At 40.3% G+C, this 16,813-nt stretch overlaps 1 protein-coding gene across 1 annotated transcript; it reads left to right on the top strand.

The window, feature by feature from the left end:
- Positions 1 to 2,550: 2,550 nt before the first annotated feature.
- On the top strand, positions 2,551 to 16,275 carry sfrp1a (secreted frizzled-related protein 1a). Its single transcript, XM_008276946.1, has 3 exons — positions 2,551 to 3,320; positions 6,621 to 6,701; positions 14,693 to 16,275. Exons 1-3 carry the CDS (start codon positions 2,798 to 2,800, stop codon positions 15,016 to 15,018), a joined length of 930 nt encoding a protein of 309 aa, XP_008275168.1. The 5' UTR covers positions 2,551 to 2,797; the 3' UTR covers positions 15,019 to 16,275.
- The last annotated feature ends 538 nt before the right edge of the window (positions 16,276 to 16,813 follow it).

The following is a 16,813-nucleotide window of genomic DNA, read 5'->3' as shown; positions in this document are numbered from 1 at the left end:
ATTCAAGACAAAACAGTACCACACAACACTATTCATAGCTCTGCATACTCCTGGTGTTAACTGACAAAATGCAGGTCCGGGTCTATATTTTACCAGACAGTAGTTATATTAGAGCTTTCTCGCTTCCTTCATGCACGTACACCTTGTCGGCGTACGGCTGAAGTCGTGCTCTGGAGTGGATCCAGTGCTTAGTCGGCCTTCACTGATGACAGATGCTTAATGACATACATGTTTGTTCTGCCAGGGCAAAAATGCCCTTTCATGGCAATTCATGCACAGCTACGCCAGATTGTGACTTCAAACGCTGTTGAATATAGATGGATCGGCCGTCGTTGGGAAAGTCCGTCCTTGCAAAGGCTTCAAAGTCCAAATATTTAGTCTCTATTGTTAGTGACACGCTGTTAAAGCAGCAAAGTTTAGAAAGTGAATGTGGTAGTAATAGCAGTCACCTCCACGCTCAAATGCTCATATCTGCTTTTGTTTGCAGTCTTTTTTTTCTTCTGTACACTCATGCAGAAAGTAAATGTAAACCTCTCTGCCTCCCTGCATTTCTTTGTCTTCGCTGAGGTTTTGGCTGTTCTCTGTCCCGCTGGTGGTTTGTAGCAGAACTATCACTCTGGATAGAAGGCTTCCTCATGCATTTGAGCAAAACCAGGTCTTGTCTGGAGGGAAAAAAAAACAAAACTCTGCTGTCTCCTAAATTCTTGCTTCTTTGCTTTAGCAACCATTTATGCACAAACTGTTGTTGGATGCCATCAGCCCATAAAGTAGTCTGTGTAGCATCGCCACAAACACAGCCACCCTTGTTAAACCATCACCGTTAATTTGAAATGTTAACAGAGGTGTCATCTTTAAAGTGCTTTAGAGAATGATTTGGCCTTCTTTTCGACACACATCACCTCTCTGGCATGCAGATTGCTGTGCAGAGGTCTAAGTTAATGGACAATTTAACTGATGAGCAATCTGAGGTTGAGTTTTCGATTCTGATTTGATTATAACTCAAAAATGATTTGTAGCTTTTTTCTGACATTTTTATTTTTCATTTCAACTTTTGCACCCAGTAAATTATAGCCATTTTTTTGATTATGGTGTCATCTGTCACCATCCATCCATACAGCATAATGCATTAAACATTCCGCATGCTGTTGCAGAATGTTTTTCCTCTGGCCTCCGTTCAAGAAGAAGGAGAAAATGTCTAGGTGAGTTGAGCGGTGTCTCTGCAGCGGAGACAGCTGTAAAACGCATTGATTTGATAAATAAGTTAAGCTACGCTGTTACTTTAAGAGGTCTGTGTTTGCTGCATCCACACTTAAAATCAAATTAAGTGCTTTGCTCTCCCCCCTCTTGCTCTACAAGGACTGTTAACAACACAATGGAATGCAAATTGGTCTCCATTTAAATAGAGGGATTTCACACCTTTGACCTTATCATGAAACGGGGCAAGGCCAGGAGGAGATGGACACTTGGGGATGAGCAAATTGACTTTAGCCTGTAGTGTTTAATTAGGTTGGATAAAGAAGCACTTCCCCAATGGCTGCTTGTCCAGCAAGCACAAACAGAACTCTATTAGATCCCCAACCCCCTTTTGATAAGATAATGTACCCAAGAACTCCTGAAGAACGCTTGTCAGATGTAAATTAGTAGGTACCTCACACTTTTGTCCTGTAGGAATAGCCACCTTAATACAGGAGAAACACTTTTCCCTCATTTTATTCCAGAGGCTTATTTTCTGGATCCTCAAGGCCTCACTGTGCAACAAGAAAAGAAAGCCCCAGAAATGGTTTGTGCCTCTTGACATTACATTTGAATCACAAAGTAAGATTCAGAACAACCTTAAGGTAAATGCAGAAGCCTCAAAGACACTTGAAACCTCCAGATGCAAGATGAAAAGGAAGTTTATTCACTCCTTTACATACTTTTTTTTTTTTTTTTGCTAATTCAAACAAAGCCAAGAGACATTTTATGACCTTTTAAAAAATTACATGCCTATTTTGTACAAATAGAGCTTGGATATTTAGTCACAACTGCAACTTTTCGACATCTTTAGAGTGCAGAAGATGAAACACTTCATGCAGATAGCTACAGTAGATATGTCTGGGTTTTTTTTTTTTTTTAGAGAAATTGCTGCTCAGTTCTGGGACTTGAATGCAACAGTAAGAATGAGAGCTCACCGAGGAGAGATACTTAATACAAATGACATTAGAATTTGGGAACTCTCAGGAAACTGGAATGAAAACACATTGAACAGTCTATGCTACCAACATTCTTCTGCACAAGAATGTGGACAAAAGTTATACATAAACCACAATCCAGGAGTTACAGTTCACATATCCACGTTTCTGTTATTTTTTTTTTATTCATTTATTTATTTATTTTTTGCACTGACAACGGAAGCGCAAGCAGGGGAGTAAAAGAGAGTGGAAGGGAGGCTCCTGGAGAGTTTTTTACACACAGGGTAATTAAGCGCTTTGACTGACAGCAGAGTGCCAAAAGGCGCAGACGCACTCCGATTGGCCGGAGCGCACTTTACAATCCCCTCTTGTTTCCAAGCCGTGGCGCAGGCAGAGCACTTTACCTCCCCAAACTCTCGCAGGAGACACAGCAGACGCAGCAGAGCCAGAGGAGCGCGGCGGGGCTGCAGCCAGAGGAGACTCACACTGTGGACTTTACAGCAGCGCTCTGCCCTTTTCCTGCACTCTTCACACTTTGAATTTCTTCATGAAGTGAGTGTCGAGGCGCACTGTGGGTTGCATTCATTTTTATTGTTGCAAAGAGAGAGAGAGAACAAAACAACAACATGAGGTCTACTTCTGAATCTTTCTGGAGGATGATCCGTCTGGCTGTGACACTGGCGCTCATGTCAGCGTGCACGGCGTCAGAGTACGAGTACCTGAGCTGGAAGTCGGACGTGTACAACGGCGGCCGCAGCTACGGCAAGCCTCCCCAGTGCGTGGACATCCCGGACGACCTGCGGCTCTGTCACAACGTGGGCTACAACCAGATGCTGCTGCCCAACCTGCTGGAGCACGAAACCATGGCCGAGGTGAAGCAGCAGGCCAGCAGCTGGGTGCCCCTGGTGCACAAGAACTGCCACCCGGGCACGCAGGTCTTCCTCTGTTCGCTCTTTGCGCCCGTGTGCCTGGAGCGGCCCATCTTCCCGTGCCGCTGGCTGTGCGAGGCCGTGCGGGACGGCTGCACTCCGATCATGGGGGCGTTCGGCTTCCCCTGGCCGGAGATGCTCACCTGTGACAAGTTCCCCCAAGACGACGTGTGCATTGCCATGACGCAGCCCAACGCCACCGAGGCCACCAAGCCCACAGGTCAGTCACTGCGCGTCCACACGCACGCGGTTACGCACCTGCGGTTATCCAGCCAGGTCAGGGCACAGTTTGGTGGAAGTGCAGCTCAATACCTGGTAGCCTCATGAAAGTAGGGATTTATTTGTGGACTGTTGTTGGGACTAGAATTGATTCATCTGCTGATTATAAAAGGAAAGTTTTGCATATTTTTCCTATTTGGATTCTGGTCTATAAAATGCCCCAAAATAAATTTTTAAAAAGTGTAGAAATAACTAACAGTAATTGCTAAAGCCCAGGGCTTAACTGGAATCACATAGAAATTGAGGTCATGAGCCCAAGCACTGCAATAACCCACAAACCCATTTCTCTAAAACAACAAGAAAGGAAAAGAGCAGACCTGTCATTAAAATATGTTTTTTATTATTAAAAAAGCTGTTTTATATTTTTTGTAATCTCACCTAATATTCCTAGTATTAAGTTGAAATGTTTTCACTCATTCTCCACATGATGAGGTATTAAAAGTTGTCCAATTTAAATATGAAAGCGTAAGAAATATTGCATGTGATAAAAATAACCGTCATGTGCAAATCATTTTAGAATGTAAAATTCCCTACATTTTTCTAACCCCCCCACCCCACTCCCCCACCCCCCTAACATTTCTTGAAAAAATATGCACAGCATGACCTCAGTATAGCTGCGGTGAAGCTCTGAAATAGTTTGTTATCACCAGTCCAAAAGTCACAAAATGTAATTTACAGTAATATAAAACAGAAGAAAGCTGCAAATCATTTCATTTGAGGAGCTGGAAACAGTTTATATTTGACACTGTTACTTGATGAATGTACAAAGATAAATTAAACAGATAGATAACTTTTAAATCATTTTTCTTTGGATCAGCTACAATGCTGCGATTCAGGATTTCTTAATAACAGAGAATTAACTCAGACTAACTACCTGACTGAGAAAACAAACAGCCAGCACTTTTGCTGCTGTGTAAAAGTCGACACCCGTGCAGTTAAAGGGGCTTGAGAATGTTGTTTCAGGGGTGAAGGTGTGTTTGCAGATGCAAATCCCAGCACAAACAAACCAAATACAACCTTTTGGGGGGAGAAATTTCTGCCGTGATAACCTGGATTTGATCCCATTTTAACAGCTCGCCCTCTTGCTCTTTAAAGAAAGTCTTACGCGGTGATATTTTCTTTTCACTTCATAATCTGCTGTGTAAACTTTGGCTTTAATATGAAGTTGCTTGCTATTGACTTGCAGTGATGTTGTAATTTTGGAAAAGCTCTAACAGATGGTAGTCATTTATTTCAAGGTGTTTGCTGAGTTGGAGGACAATGCTGGGAGGAAGTCCAGCAGCGAAAAGGCGAATACCTGCATCTATTAATTCCTATTGTCTGACAAATGGATTATATCTGAGGAAAGACAGAAATCTAAAAAAACACGCCATCTTACCTGTGAGAACTAAAATCCAGTCATGAGATGGTTTGCAAACAAATCTCTCTAAGATATTGTCCTTCCTATCATCTATCATGGATGGCTCCTGTGCTGCAGATTCCCCTGATGCAGCAGACACCTCATGGAGCATCCGTGAAAAATGCTCTTGCGGCGCTAATCGCTATGAGCCAGGCTGACAAATGCCAGAGAAACCCCTGAACGCACGCACACAAAATATAAATCCACTGAAGATAAAGTTCGGGCTGATTCAGAATAGTTTTGGTTTGAGAGTTCGGTGCCCCGCCGGTCACCGTGGCGAGCCGTACAACCACCTCATTCACTTTAACCATAAAATAGAGGGGGATTTCCATCATCACATCATCAGCTTACTTATATTTCAATCTGAAGCTGTAAATACACCACGTGAAGACATTTTCTCTGAACACGTTGGTCATAAATGGGAGGACTGTGGATCTTCCAGCAATTACACAGGGCCCACTGTATCTGTAGGGGGGACATATCCCGTGTGTGTGTGTGGAGGGGGTGGGTGTTACTGACGGACACGGTGGTATGGACGGAGGCCCATTTTTCTGAAAAAGACTCCTTTTTCAGGGTAAGAGGGGACCACACAGAGCTCGGTGCTCTCCAGACGTCACCTGCTATCATTTGTCAGTGCTACCGATACATAAAGCCAGTTCTTTCTCACAGGCCTGCTGAAGCGGAACCATTCAGAGGTTTGCTTTCTGCCCTTACTGTTCTCCTGGAACAGCTCCATATTCGATGTGAGGTTGAGGTTTGACAAACAAAAGCAGGCTAATCTTCCCAGCCGTCCTCGTTAATGATTGTTAATAGAGGTCAGCTAACAGTGCTCACCACACTACTACTGAATACAGGCTGGTGATAATTGATTTAAAGGAGAACTGGGCTTAAATAGGCAAAGGCACCCGGCGACTCTGTAAACAGTGTCTGTTTTCACAAGCTCTTCACACCTATGTGTTACTTTCACAAGGTTTCGTTAAACACATGTAATGGACAACTGGCAAGGTAGGGAAAGCTATTAGTTTTCCCTTTTCATGCCCCTCACTGCGCGATCAATCCAGATCCACGATGAAGTGCGATCGGTTTGAATTAAATGCTGCAGGACCCTGCGATCACATTTCTGCTCCAAGTTTGTTTGGAAAGTAAGTTCAGCTGTTTGGCATGAAGCAATCATTTGTGGTATTAGAAAAAATTGAAAAATTGTGTTGGTAAAGCGTTTGCAGATATGCCTCTAGACTGAATTACTTTTTGGCAAAAATACATTTTGGCTCTTTGCTGGGTTCTTTTCTTTGAGCTGACAATTATTACCTTTTTTATTTTGGAATGTCAGAGCATTCCTTTAAGCCTGGATTGAATATCATTACCATTTATTCCTTCCATAGTTCTAACTCTTTTTTTTCTTTTGCATTTATCAGCGTATACATAGTTGTTGAGCGGATTCGTTTTGAAAAAGTGTGTCAATTCAGAAGAAAGTAAGGAAGAGCGTTTACTGCAGCTCTTAGTTACAGCAGGCTGTAAAAGCTGAAGACATTCCTCACTGAGGTCAGGTCATCAGAGTGTACGAAACCCAAGAGAAAAGGCGACTGACAGCAGACGCTAGTCAGGAGCTCTGCATACAGAGAGATGTCTGGTGTGGAGAAATTTGTAGGATAAATCATATAAAATTGTGATCTAAGGGCATTTTCAGTTTTTCCATCTTGATTCTTTCCTAAATGGGTGGCTATAATTTCCCATGTAAAGCTCCATGACTGACTCATTGCTGGTGTCTTGCATTTGAGATTAGCCTCCTTTCCGTTCATTTCCGAACCATGTCTCATTGTTGTTTTTTTTTGGTCTCCACAGGTTACTCTCCCATCTGCCCTCCATGTGACAATGAAATGAAAACAGACGCCATACTGGAGCACATGTGTGCCAGCGAGTTCAGTAAGCATCCTCCCATTATCTCCACAACACCGACTATACACAGTCGGATATGCCTAGACATGCACAACAGTGCTCCCTGAAATCAAAAGGACAGTCTGCATCTATTTTATCTTCCAGCTTTAGACTGTAAAACATCCTATAAATTGCTAACAAAGTATTCCAACCTTATTTATTTTTCTTTGCTGAAGTGCTCTCTGTGTCTGGCCATACTTGGTCATATTTGGTAATTCAATTTAATGTGAGGTTTTATCTCTTGGACAGACGCAGCAGACCTGTCTACTTTGGTGTAGGATGATGTTCTGTGACTAATGAATTGGGGGTCATTAAAGTCTTTACGTGGCAGGTCTTTGCTGCAGTAAAACGGGATGTTTGTTCTGCTGTCTGGCTGCGGCTGACTGTTTTACAGAATGCCTTCTGCACACAGGGTGCCGTCCACATTACGTCTTCCTCAGTGAAAATCTCTAAAGAATATCTATTCCAAATAAAAATGTTTTCTGATGGAATAAGATAAAGATCCTTTTCTTATACTTTTACGGACATTAGCTGTGTTTCCATAACATATTTTTATGTGCATTTTCAATTATTGTTTTTTAAAAACACAGATATTGAAAAACTTTCTCAAATTCTCAAAAAACAACAACAAAAAAAAGAGGCTTGATTGAGGTGTTTTTTCTTCAAAAAATAGTTAATGGCCTTAGAAAAGGTCCGACATAGCTCTTATTATTACTGATCCATGTCTTTTGTCGTCTTTGCTTCTGCATAGCAATAATCATATCCAATAAAGAAGAATAACAACTTGCACAATTGAAAACTAGATTTCACTCCTTTTTTTATTGTAGATGGTCAAAGTTTGTGTTTTTTGGTGGTCTGTTTGTCCATCTGTAATGTAGTCTACAGCGCCACCTTCTGACAACACTACACGGCCTGGTTTATTTGCTCTAAAGCAGTTGATATAAACAAGCCAAATTTACACTTTACAAAAAAATTTTTAAAAAGCAATTCTTTTCACCATCTTCGCTAACATGTTTAAAAGTAGTGAGTTCTGCTTAACGAATGATCAACGACACCTACATGTGAGAAGTGATGCGTGAGTCAGTTGAAATGATGTTTAAAAAGTAACTGTGGTCACTGATGAAAAGACATTATTCCACTATTTAACTGTTAACAACAACAAAAACAGAGAGTGGACCAACAAGAAAAGCAATGGTGCAAGTGGGACCTGTGCCCACGCCCAGGGCTCCACAGCTAACTGCCTGCTGCAAGGAAGCAAAAGACTTGCGCTGCTTATACTGAAAGGACAGAGGGCATGTTCTACTGTTGGAGCAGTTGACGTGGTGATCCCTAAGTACTTGCACATGCACTTTACAGCAGTAAGTGCAAGTTCTAATTCACATGGACGTATGTTTCCATTTCGACGTCTGTGAAGCTTCTCGTTGGCAGCACACCGCGTACATAGTTCCATCTCTATGACATTTTATTATTGAATATTAAATGCTTGAAATGTACGTCTTCGTGTAGACCAGACTTTACCTACCAGTGTAATGGGACTTTGGAGAAATTCCAATAATCAATATCACTTTCAGGCTACTACTGAAGACGTCAAAAGGGTTTAATAAATTTGTGTTGTGTGGCTTGATGCATTTGGATAGTTTTAAGGGAGAGAAAAGAGGTTTTAGAGGGAATATCGTTCAGTTTTCAACTAGAAATCGAAGATAAAACCCATTTGGTGCTCACTGGGATGTGTGGAGGCATTTTGAATTCACACCACAGATGAAAACAGGTCAGGCGGTTCTCAAACTTTAAAATATGCTGACGTTATGTTAGTTTGGCATTTAAATGCAGCATTGTAGGTGTCGTGACTGACCGTCTCATTGAATCTCCTGTGTGGTGCGGGACTGGACCATGTGTGTTGCATTTGAATTCTTTCAAACATTGTGTGTCACTAGTTCTTATTTGTTTGAACTTTATTTTGTGGTTTGAAAATATCGTTTCAACATTTTTCATTTTTTCATGAATAGTTTGTCAGGTGAAATGTTTTTGCCCTGAAACGTGACATGTCAGAAGCTGCCTTTATGTTTTATCAAGTCTGGTTTTGACAGCCGTATTTTGAGAGAAGCAGCCACACGTTTTTGAAAGCATATCATCTATGCTGAGAAGGGCTTATGAGTTTCACAGTCATGTTGGAAAGTTTTAGGTGGAACTGGATTCTTTTGGAATATTAACAAATCTAGAGAGCCATTTTTCTGAAAGGCAATTTGAGGAGATTTTCAAAGAAGTCAGGTCTTGTTTCTAAATTTCAGAGATGAATTTAAATTTGAGAAAATATTGTGTAACCAGTTTAAATATTGTTTTCATTAGAGTGCCTTAAATCTAACAGGAATTGAAACCAGACTGAAAACAATATGAACAAACGAGAGAGGAAGAGACGTACTAAGCTGTTAAGGCAACTTGTTTTAGTTGTGGAAATTTGGAAGTCTTGTCTGAGCAATCCAGTATGAGCTGTACGCGCTTAAAAAGGACATTAGTAACCTTGGATTTAATTAAAAACACAAACATCAGTTGAATTGTATTTATGAGGACTTCCAACAATAATACGTGCATGTTGCACACAAGATGTAAGATGTTAGGCTTTCATGTTTTATTCACTGAACCAAAACTTGTGTCAGCTTAAATTCCAGGTGCCATGCCGAGCAGACTTAAGCTGGATGCACATTAGAAACAGACTTTCTTCCAGTTCTCAGGGAAAAGTTTAAAGTTACATTTGTTTAACGAATTGCTTTAGTGTTTATGCTGTGGTGATGGAACTCGCCTTTTTTTCAGTCTGGATCCTGCTTTGCCAAGACAAGAGGGGCACATTATTGGCTTGTTTCATCTCAGATGAAGACAGATGTTGTTTTGCTTGCTTGTCATAAGTCCCCTAACCAGCTGACATGTGAGGATACACAGACAGATTTAGTGTTGGGCTGAGGATGAGACATTGTGCTGCTTATGTTGTTGACCCCACAAGGGAGTGACCTCGTGTGGAATGTAAGAAACCTCGCCGTTACTTCAGAAAGAGCTGATTGCGGCGGGTAAACAACTAATGCACAGCCAGACATGAGATAGCATCACCGCTTGTATCACCAGCAAGGCGAAACATTTGTTTGTTGCTTTTTCCAGCAGGCCGAAAGAATTCAGTTTTGGTCTGAGGAGAAAACTGCAAAAATAAATACATTGTACAGCAGCTGAGGCCAAACATGACTTAATGTCTTGTCTTGGGGAAAAAGAAAATATGCAGCCAAGCTTTAATCATGATGTGTTTTATCCACCAACGAAAGATAAGACTGTCCTCCTGATTACATTAGGCTAGTTTTGACTTGACTGAGAGTGGACGCTAGGTGATGGCATGTTTTAGGAGCCTATATTTTGAATCCAAGCTGCAGACAGGCCTGTCTGTTTTGCTTGGACTAAATAGATATGAGAGACATATTTCTCGCTGTTCTCTGAGCAACACAGGGACGGAAAACCATGACGAGGTTTGAGGAATGAATCAGGGACTTACACTGAAGTTTTTATTAATCTGCGCGGACCAATCATGTGTGAATTATCCTCACCCTGGCAGGGAAATTAGCATTTTTGTCCACTGAAAATCTCACTTACTGGAAGTTGCAAAAAACTGTTGAGCTAAAAGCATGAAATTGCCTTTCTTTGGGTAATAACACGCCCTGCGTAATTGCTTCCTATCTATTGCACAAGCACATTTGACTTTTCCATGTGGTTTGAAGTTGATAAAAGCAGAGAACGCTGCAGCAAGACAGCTTTTGACTTCAGGTTGTTGGATGTGGAGTTGTTCTGGCACAGGTGGAAGCATTCTTTTAAGTAACATGTGCGTTTTCAAGCTAATACATCAGAGTAAAAGTAACAAGTAACAGGTTCTCAGTACTTTTAGTTCCCTGAGTGAGGAGCGACACTCCCTAATTTCTCTGAAATCCTGACGATTGCGCCTTTTAACACACACACACACACACACAAATCCTATTTGCAGCACTCAGCTGGTAACAGATTTACAGCTCATCCCTCTCAACACTTTGTTCCCACCGCAATTTATCTCCGTGCTTAAGGTTTTACGATACCTCATTGTCCCAAAAAACTCCAGCACCCCTTCAATTAAACCTCTCCTGTGCCTCGGATGGCTCACTTTGTTGTCGTTGCCAAATTGCTCCTTCCCTTTGCTGATGCGGTAAACAACAGGGCAGCTCCGTGCTTGGAGGATAGATCGCTATGGCTTATCGGATCAGTTGTGTTTCCATCGTTGTGAATGGGGTGCAGTGCACACCTTCCTGCTGGGTTTATGACACCCTGAGAGCTGCAGGGTCCTGTCTGTGCGCCTCAGCTGACAGAGGAAACCAGGTCAGGGGTCAAGGACCACAGCAGAAAGGGGAATTTCCACCAAATTAACAGGTTTTTACTTGCACGGCCCAAGATCAGTGTGCATGCAGTGGACATGGATACCAATATCTGACTTGCTCCAGTTAAATAGGTATCTGAATTCACTATAAAGTGAAGTGACACTGTCCTCCTCCCTCTCCTGTAGCTGGAATTAGAGCTTTGTTTTGAGATTCAAAATGAATAAATACAAATACAGTGTAATGAAAAAGTAACTAAATTAGTTACTCAGGTTTTTGTTTTGTCAAATGAATGAACAATTATACATACAGTTCAGAGACGTTCCCTTCATATAAAACGTCTGTCTTTGACCCATATTCACTGTTTCCTTGTTGACGAGCATATGAATCAAAGCCTGACCTCCAATAAATATGCATTTTGGAATTCTGAATTAGATTATACAAGTTTGAATTGATAAAGACTATCCAATAATTCAGTCGAGGAAACTTTTTTTTTTTTTTTTTTTACCTTTTACGACAGTAGCTTCTTGTGACCATTAAAGTTTATCTTAAGACTTATTGTACAGATCCCAGTCCACAGATTAGGAACCACTGGAATAAATATCAATTTAAGCAAAAAATAACTCTTTATACACAGCAGCTGTTTTAAGAACATTCCATATGTGCAAGTAGCATTTTAATGTTGATCTGTGGAAGGAATTTCTAACTACTTTGTGCTCAGCTGCTTGGTAGTAAACTGACCAGACACCCAAACGTGAGGACTTTCTGCCCAGTTTTAAGATAAATGTGAAAGGTGATGAGATGATTATGAGGATAAGAACGAAATTCAGTGATTTTATTTTTAAATCAAATTCATGCTTTTTCTGGTGATTAAATAAAGGATGTAATTGCCCCCTTCAAATTAAACAAAATGAGAAGCGCAATTGGGGTGATTCTATTTTACTGAGTTTCACATTGGTGTGACTGTTGTGGGTCCGTAGGTCAGACTAAGTTCACACTCTCCACTGTGGTTGTTGGGATTTAAAGAAATGGGGTCACACAAAAAAGCATAGGTGTGTTACATGGAGGGGGATAAGGTTATGTAGGAGGTATCCCCGGTTGAAGACAAGTAATGCATGTAGCAAAGTGGCTGTTCCATGTGGCTCATTTACAGTCAGAGTTGACTTTGAAAATGGTTCATTTAAAGTCACTTTTGTTCTTTTTTGTGTTAACGCTGAGATGAACTTGCGTTAATTTCCCAGATATACACTGTCGTGTTCATTTTAAGGGTTGATAAGCTGTCTGAGAACCACTGGTCTCAGCTACAGCTCTGCACACATTCTCTAAGTTGGTTGTATGTTTTGCCCGTAGAATCGAATTCTGGTAAGCATTAGCAGTTAGATAAATAAAGTGAAGTGGAAAAATACAACTAGTTTGTGGCAGAAGATGGAAACACCCTATTTTAGTATTTTTAAAACGTCACTGAAGTTCTTGAAAGGTAGTTATTCGTCATGTTCTTGCATTCCCATATTACAGTATACTGGTAATTATTTCTATAAACATCACAACACTTATTTCAGCCTAGGTCTGGCCATATCTCATTCTCTATTCTGCTAGTACAATAGCTTTTGCAGAAACAACACCAAGTGCACTGAGCATTGTAGTCTGGCTTTGATACATCCTGTACAAGGAGATTAGGAGCATACAGGTGCAGCAGCAGTCACACTGAAGGCCACCTCCCGGTTATATTTTAATACTGGAAGTGAAAGTAGTTCCTCTCTGCTCTGTTGCACATTCTAATTAAGTGTGGTGACTTTTTGAGTCTCAGAAAATATGAAAGAAAAAACACAAACGGGGGCAGTTTGACGAAACACAGCCAAAGAAAAGACTTGTTGGCAATTATTTGATGTTAACTTCTTATTGTACACTGCTGCTGAAGAGATTAATCCCTCAAACAACACGAGGTGCAAAGAAAGTTCAGAGCGTCAAAGGATTATCAAGGATGGAGGATTTATCAAGATGAAGTCCTTTCAGGGGTGGGCCAGGCCTCTTTTATGACTCACTAATTATGAGTGCTGCCCATTTTGATTTCTCTGAACACTAAGCCTCCTCACTGAGACCGTTGGACGGAGGATAAAAGTCTTAATCCCTACCATGTGCACTCTTAATACAGGGGGAAAAAAGGGTGGCTCTTTATTAACACTTTAATTAGCAATGGAAGATACGGGTGCAAAGGGAGAGATGAAACATTAGGAAGCCTCTTGTAGTGCAAATTGAGGTTTTTATATCAAGCATGAATCTGATAAAAATGAGTCAAGAGGGACCAGGTGGGTAAAACTAGAGAAAATTAGACGGAAGTTAAAGTTTTTTCAGTTCAGATCTTTGCTGGAGTGTGAAAATGATTCATGCTCAATCAAGCTGTTCCCGGCGCTGCACTGAAGGTCACAAGACCGTATCTCCAGCATGACTCTGTGATTTTTCCCGACACCAGCTCTCTCAATTGGATCGGACGTAGTACGCAGCGCTTTGATTTTTTTTTTCTCTTCACTGCCGTGTCACAAGGTCGCCTGTGCCGCACACACATTGCTGTATGTCAGATGGAAAATGAATGGACATAATAAGTGCTGGCATATTGAGATTTGGACCACCAAAGTCTGACTCGTGCTCTGTTTCAAAGGAGGAACTGGAGGAAACACAGAGATTACAAGGTTAAATAGAGTTTAGTGAAAGATCAGGGGTATTATGGTCAATCTGAAAAACAGCCTGAGATTCAGAGAGAGGTTAAAAAAATTATAAGGAGCTGCTAATTCTGAACAGATATGCCACTTTTCTTTAGGGAAAACAGACTTAGACTGGAAGTTCAAGGTACAACATTATTCGCATTGTTTCTTTTCCCATGTAGGGGACGAGTAGAAACTTTTAGTGGCTTTGTGTATGATTGCTTTTGGTCTTTAATGACCAATAGTAATCATACCATGAATACATGGCTTTCGATATCTGGATTAGCATCAGACAATCTCTAAAACAGTTATTATTGCTTTTTATTTGAACAAATTCTTCTTGTCCTTTTGTGATCTGGTGCTTGGTTATTATACTTTCTGCTAATCTGTTACATCTGATAATGCTTTTTACTTTGCCATGGTGTTTATTAATTGACAGTATTTGAATAAGGTGTACAAAGGCCCATCTTGTGCATATAGTATAGGATCATATTTTAGTGATCGTAACCTCAATGGTACATTTACAATAAACTTTGCTGCATACGCTATGTTAAATGTTTTGTACTGCGTTTTCTAAATTCTGAAGTTTAAAGAATAACATGCGTTGACTTGCAGTTCCTTACTTTGGTAGAATTGGCTATTTTTTTTTCAGATCAACAATTTTTCAAAAATGCAATGTAGCCCAATCAATACTGGAAATTTTTAACCAACAGCATCATGTTTCATTTTGTTGGCGCACTACACAGAGGGATTACTGTGGATCTCTATGCCTTTGTGTACTCAAAAAGAATGAAGTAGGAGCTTTCTGAGGCAGCACTGTGCTTAGATCAGACATTTCATACAAGAAATTATCCACCTTTCAAAATAATGTCATTTTTTTTCTTCTTTTCTGTTTCCACTCCCACAGCCTTGAAGGCCAAGATCAAGGAGGTGAAACGAGAAAACATGGACCGTAAGGTGATCCTGCAGAAGAGGAAGAAGTTATTGAAAGCAGGCAACTTAAAGAAGAAGGACTTGAAGAAGCTGGTGTTGTATTTGAAGAATGGCGCGGACTGCCCCTGCCAGCAGTTGGACAACCTGACAAACCAGTATCTAATCATGGGCCGCAAGGTAGACAAGCAGTACCTCCTTACAGGCATCCACAAGTGGGACAAGTCCAGCAAAGAGTTTAAAAAAGCCATCAAGAAACTCAAGACCCACAAATGTCCTGCATTCGAGAACGTCTTCAAATAATATGACCGACCTCCAACCCCTGGTCACATCTCATCCTACATATGAACTTGCACAAGCATCCCCAAACTTTGCTTTCTATTGTCCTGTTTATATATCTATATATCTTTGTATATTTACAGATATACTTTGGAATGTCCCTTGTTAAGTTTTAGACGAATGCGGGAAGTGATAATGTCACAAATAAAAGAGTTGGGTTTCCTTTTATTTCTCTCGGCTAAAGAAAAGGACATTGTAGTAAAAGCCCTTCCTTGTTGAAATCATTTCCACCATATGTATGTACATACTTTGTGAAATTTTCCCTCTCCTCGCACAGGTCAGTGGATTGGTTGGGCATTTTGGGAAATACACTTACTTCCTTGCTTCTTCCTTGCTATGAGTTAGATAAGAAGATGAAACCACTTTCGTGTATAGTAAAAGCTAGACGCTAGAGCCAACAGATAGTTATTTTACCTTGCATACAGATTGTAGGTACGGGGCTGTAGCTAGCTTGCTTCTGTCCAAAATAAAACAAAAACAGTCAATTTTACATTTTGTTTCTTGTGTGTATTAAATAAATGAAATGTAAGAGGTTATTTAGTGAGAGTTTTTGGGTTAGTGACAAGCTAGCTCATTCCCTCTGCCTCCAGTCTTCAAACGAACGTAGGCTAACCATCTGCTGGTTAGCCAAAAATATGTCCAAATACCCTGTCAAAAAAAATATATCTCTTTCTAATCATTTTTAAATAACTCCTAAAATCAATGATTAGATTACAGAAATATGAGCTTTAAAAGCCACTCATAAGGTCCCTGTTGAATAACTTATTTACAAAAGTATGAGAGTGCTGTCGTTAGCTGATCACTTTGCCAAACTGAAGACTGCACTACCGGCAATGCAGAACATTTACTTTTGATTTCTTCATTTAATTGTTAAATGTCTTTTGTTACTTGAAAATCATAACAGAATTATAACAACCAATCTGCATTACGAGATAGTGTTTAGGCCGATTTCTTGATTTTGGCTATAGATTTTTTATTTTTTTTTTACCACCTTTCTTTCTCTATACATTCAGTCTGCAGTATTCATTATTCATCAGTAATGGAATGTTTAAAAGTGCAAAAGTTATCAAAGTGCAAATATTGCCAAATCTGTGTTCTGGTTTGTTTTGCTTGAGTGTCTCTGATCCGTTCTAGCACTATTTTGTTTCAGATTTGAATGTCAGCAGTGCATTGCTGCCTATTTCATGTACATACAAATTTTACATAAATATGGAAAAACTATACTGTGTCACTTATATTATTTACTTTTCTTATAGTTCTTTGGTCCATTGAAATATCTGAACACATAGAGGGTGGTCCTACACTACTAATAACATTTTCGTACATGTATTTCTCCAAACATTTCATCTTGCCAAAGCATCAGGCCAACATGCTGAAGCTAATGGATATAATTGCACAACCTCCATATGACATTCAGTTGACAAACACAGTAACAAACAAATGTGCTTCAGGATCCTAAAGACTGACAGTGGAAGTCACTTCTCATACCAGCATGTTAACATCGTCACTGAAAATGTTAACAAGCCTATGCCAGCATTACTTTTAGAAAGCCTAAAGCCTTCATTCTACTTAAGGAGAGACGTGGACACTACAAATATGTAGTTCCTGTCATTTGGCTAGTGTTGTACTTTCTGCATCCATGAACATGCTCTGCTAGGGTCTTTGTGGTGTACATTTTGCCATTTTTTTGGAAAGTCAGTGAGAGTCTGTATGGACAAACATATTTTCTGCATACAAAAGTGTGTAAAATGGTCCATGC

The sequence above is a fragment of the Stegastes partitus genome, unplaced genomic scaffold (assembly GCF_000690725.1).
Source record: "Stegastes partitus isolate 25-593 unplaced genomic scaffold, Stegastes_partitus-1.0.2 Scaffold84, whole genome shotgun sequence".
In the NCBI taxonomy this organism is placed as follows: Eukaryota; Metazoa; Chordata; class Actinopteri; family Pomacentridae; genus Stegastes; species Stegastes partitus.
The sequence above is the reverse complement of the archived record's forward strand: the minus strand, read 5'-3'. Positions and strand labels throughout refer to the sequence as shown.

Excerpts from the sequence above, each read along its gene's own strand:
- sfrp1a (XM_008276946.1), top strand. The coding sequence starts at position 2,798 with ATGAGGTCTACTTCTGAATCTTTCTGGAGGATGATCCGTCTGGCTGTG. Across the intron at positions 3,321-6,620 it reads CGAGGCCACCAAGCCCACAG|GTTACTCTCCCATCTGCCCT; the intron begins GTCAGTCACTGC and ends TGGTCTCCACAG. Across the intron at positions 6,702-14,692 it reads CATGTGTGCCAGCGAGTTCA|CCTTGAAGGCCAAGATCAAG; the intron begins GTAAGCATCCTC and ends CCACTCCCACAG.